The 2452-nt window shown below is 34.7% G+C and overlaps 1 protein-coding gene across 1 annotated transcript; it reads right to left on the bottom strand.

Moving 5' to 3' along the window:
• Positions 1–547: 547 nt before the first annotated feature.
• Positions 548–1117, bottom strand: LOC110925281 (tropomyosin-like). Its single transcript, XM_022169241.1, has one exon. It carries the CDS (start codon positions 1115–1117, stop codon positions 548–550), a length of 570 nt encoding a protein of 189 aa, XP_022024933.1.
• Between the last annotated feature and the right edge of the window lie 1335 nt (positions 1118–2452).

Below are 2452 nucleotides of genomic sequence, written 5' to 3'. Positions count from 1 at the left end.
CATGGTATAAGCCAATCCTTTTGGATCATCACTCGCATCTTTCTCAGATTTCGAATTTTTCAGATAAGTTTCATGAAAACTTCCTTCATTTTCATCTTGTGACTCGTACTTACCATTTTTGGTAGAATCGTCTCTCAAAACGTTTTCAACAACCTTACTTACCACCTCTGAATCACCAGCATCATCAGATTTGGTGTAAGTCACATCAAGGTTTTCAGGTAATTGGTCAACCATGTTCAAACCTTTTGCCACATTTTCCTCATCATAAAACGTGTAATTACCTCTCAATAGTGGTGGTACCTGATGATATTCTGAAACAATACCCTTCTTGTTCTTTTTAGAATCTTTTTTATCTGGTGTGATGTTGAAAATACGTTCGAGAATGTACGAAGAACTATGATAACCTTGAAGTTTTGTAACCATCTTTTCTTTTTCAGCCAATTCTTGTTTGAATTTAGCAACTTCATCAATACATTTGTTTAACTCCTGTTGCTTTTCTTCATATATGATCTTAAAAAGTCTTGTTGTTTTTAAACTTTCTGACAATCTATCGTCCATGTATTTGACTTGTCTCTTCATCATAAGCTTCTTGTACAGTATGACTTGACCGTTTCCTTCTATCATACTCTTTTTGTAATTCTTGAATGTTATTATCTTTCTTAATACAACCATTACATTTTCCCGAACACTTTTGTTTTAAAATTTCATTTTCTTTTTCAAAATTATGACATTTTAGTGTTAGCTTTGCAATTTTTTGTTTCAAAACTTCTTCATTATTAAGCATTTCTTTACATTTTGTTTTGAAAACAGTTTCAATTTTTGTAAATTCAATATCTCCTGATTTTAAATTTTCGTCTTTCTCAGTACAGGCTCTGCACGTTTCCATGCATTTCCTACACTTTTCTTCAGTTTTATCAACATTTTCATCATTATTTAACGACTTAGAAGATTCAGTTTGAATTTTTACCTCAGTTTCATCTGGCACTTTTGATTCTTCTGTCGTTTTCTTCTGATCTTCATCAGCCTTCTGCTGGTTTTCATCAGCTTCTCCTGCTGTTTTCTTCAATTCTTCAACCAGCTTCTTAACATCTTCTTCTTTCTTCTTCTTCAACTCCATTACCTTTGGGTAGACTTGCATAAAAAACTTCCCTTAATTGTTTAAACAGATTAGCTTCAAAATCTTTCTCACTCGACCTCCTCGTATAAAATGTATCATAAGGTGGAAAGACAACTGTTGCTGCATTTAAATCCACCTTTTTAGGATCAACCACTGGATTGCCTTATGGATCCAAATAGCATTCTCTTTCAGCATTCCATCTTTTTGCTCTTTGTGCTTCCTTAAAAAGGAGCATACAACTTATCAATTTCAAATCGATCATAATCTCTCTGCCATCGTTTATCATCTTCAACTTCAACAACTAACGCATGATGTTCTCTTGGAATGTAGTTATTCCAATTGAACCCTTCGTCTTCTTGAATTACCCAGTCTGTTACCATTGCTTGTTTTCTTTCTCTTGAAGAACCTTCATCAATTTGGTTTTGGTTCACCTTTGACGGCTTGCTGATGTGATGGTAGATTGCTTTCTGATAATAATCATCTCTGAACAGATTCACACCTTCCTCTACTTGCCTGTTTGTGCACTCTCTTTTGAAGTGCCCTTTCTGTTTACAATTGAAACTTGTAACTTTTGATTTGTCGAATCCCAATTTCATATTAGCAACTCCCAAACAAGATCTTCCTGTAATTTCCATAAATCGTTGAGCTCTCCTCATAATGCTAGCCATGTACCATTTTATATCGATAAACTCCATCTCCTGTGTATCGATCTGGTCATAATCTTCCTTCGTCATATTCGGGTTTCCAACGTTACCCGCTACCAGGCTTTCGTACCATTCAAGGATAGATACTAAAAACACCATTTGTTGCTTGGTAACTTCTACATTCAGGCTTTGAGAGTTGTTCAGATCTTTGGCGATATTGTATTGAACTATGTTCGGATTTGATGGATTTGAAGCTGATGAATGATAACCCGAATCATACTTTGGAATATTGTTTTGTGATGAATCGATTGAACTTCCAGCGCTAAATGCCCTCTTCGGTGTTTGATTATTCATCAGCATGCTTCTTCGGTAGTATAAATCTACATTTTGTTGATAATTTTGATTGGTTGTTTTGTTCTGCTTTTGTATTTCCAGTTCGTGTCCTTCAAGCTTCTCAATTAACCAATCAAGTTTCATTGTTTTAGTATCATTTCCGTTTTTGAGAATCATGACATAGTATGGCCAATAGTTTTCACTTAGAAGTGCTTCGATCAGCCTATCAATGATCTCCTCGTTATCTTTGACAACTCCAAACCTCTCCAATTCTAACTTCAGATTACGATTTCACCTTTCATGCATGTAAACAAATCAAACTCCTTTTTCAATAAAGACCGTTTGTTTTTGACAATTT

The sequence above is a fragment of the Helianthus annuus genome, chromosome 17 (genome assembly GCF_002127325.2).
Source record: "Helianthus annuus cultivar XRQ/B chromosome 17, HanXRQr2.0-SUNRISE, whole genome shotgun sequence".
Lineage (NCBI taxonomy): Eukaryota > Viridiplantae > Streptophyta > Magnoliopsida > Asterales > Asteraceae > Helianthus > Helianthus annuus.
The sequence above is the reverse complement of the archived record's forward strand: the minus strand, read 5'-3'. Positions and strand labels throughout refer to the sequence as shown.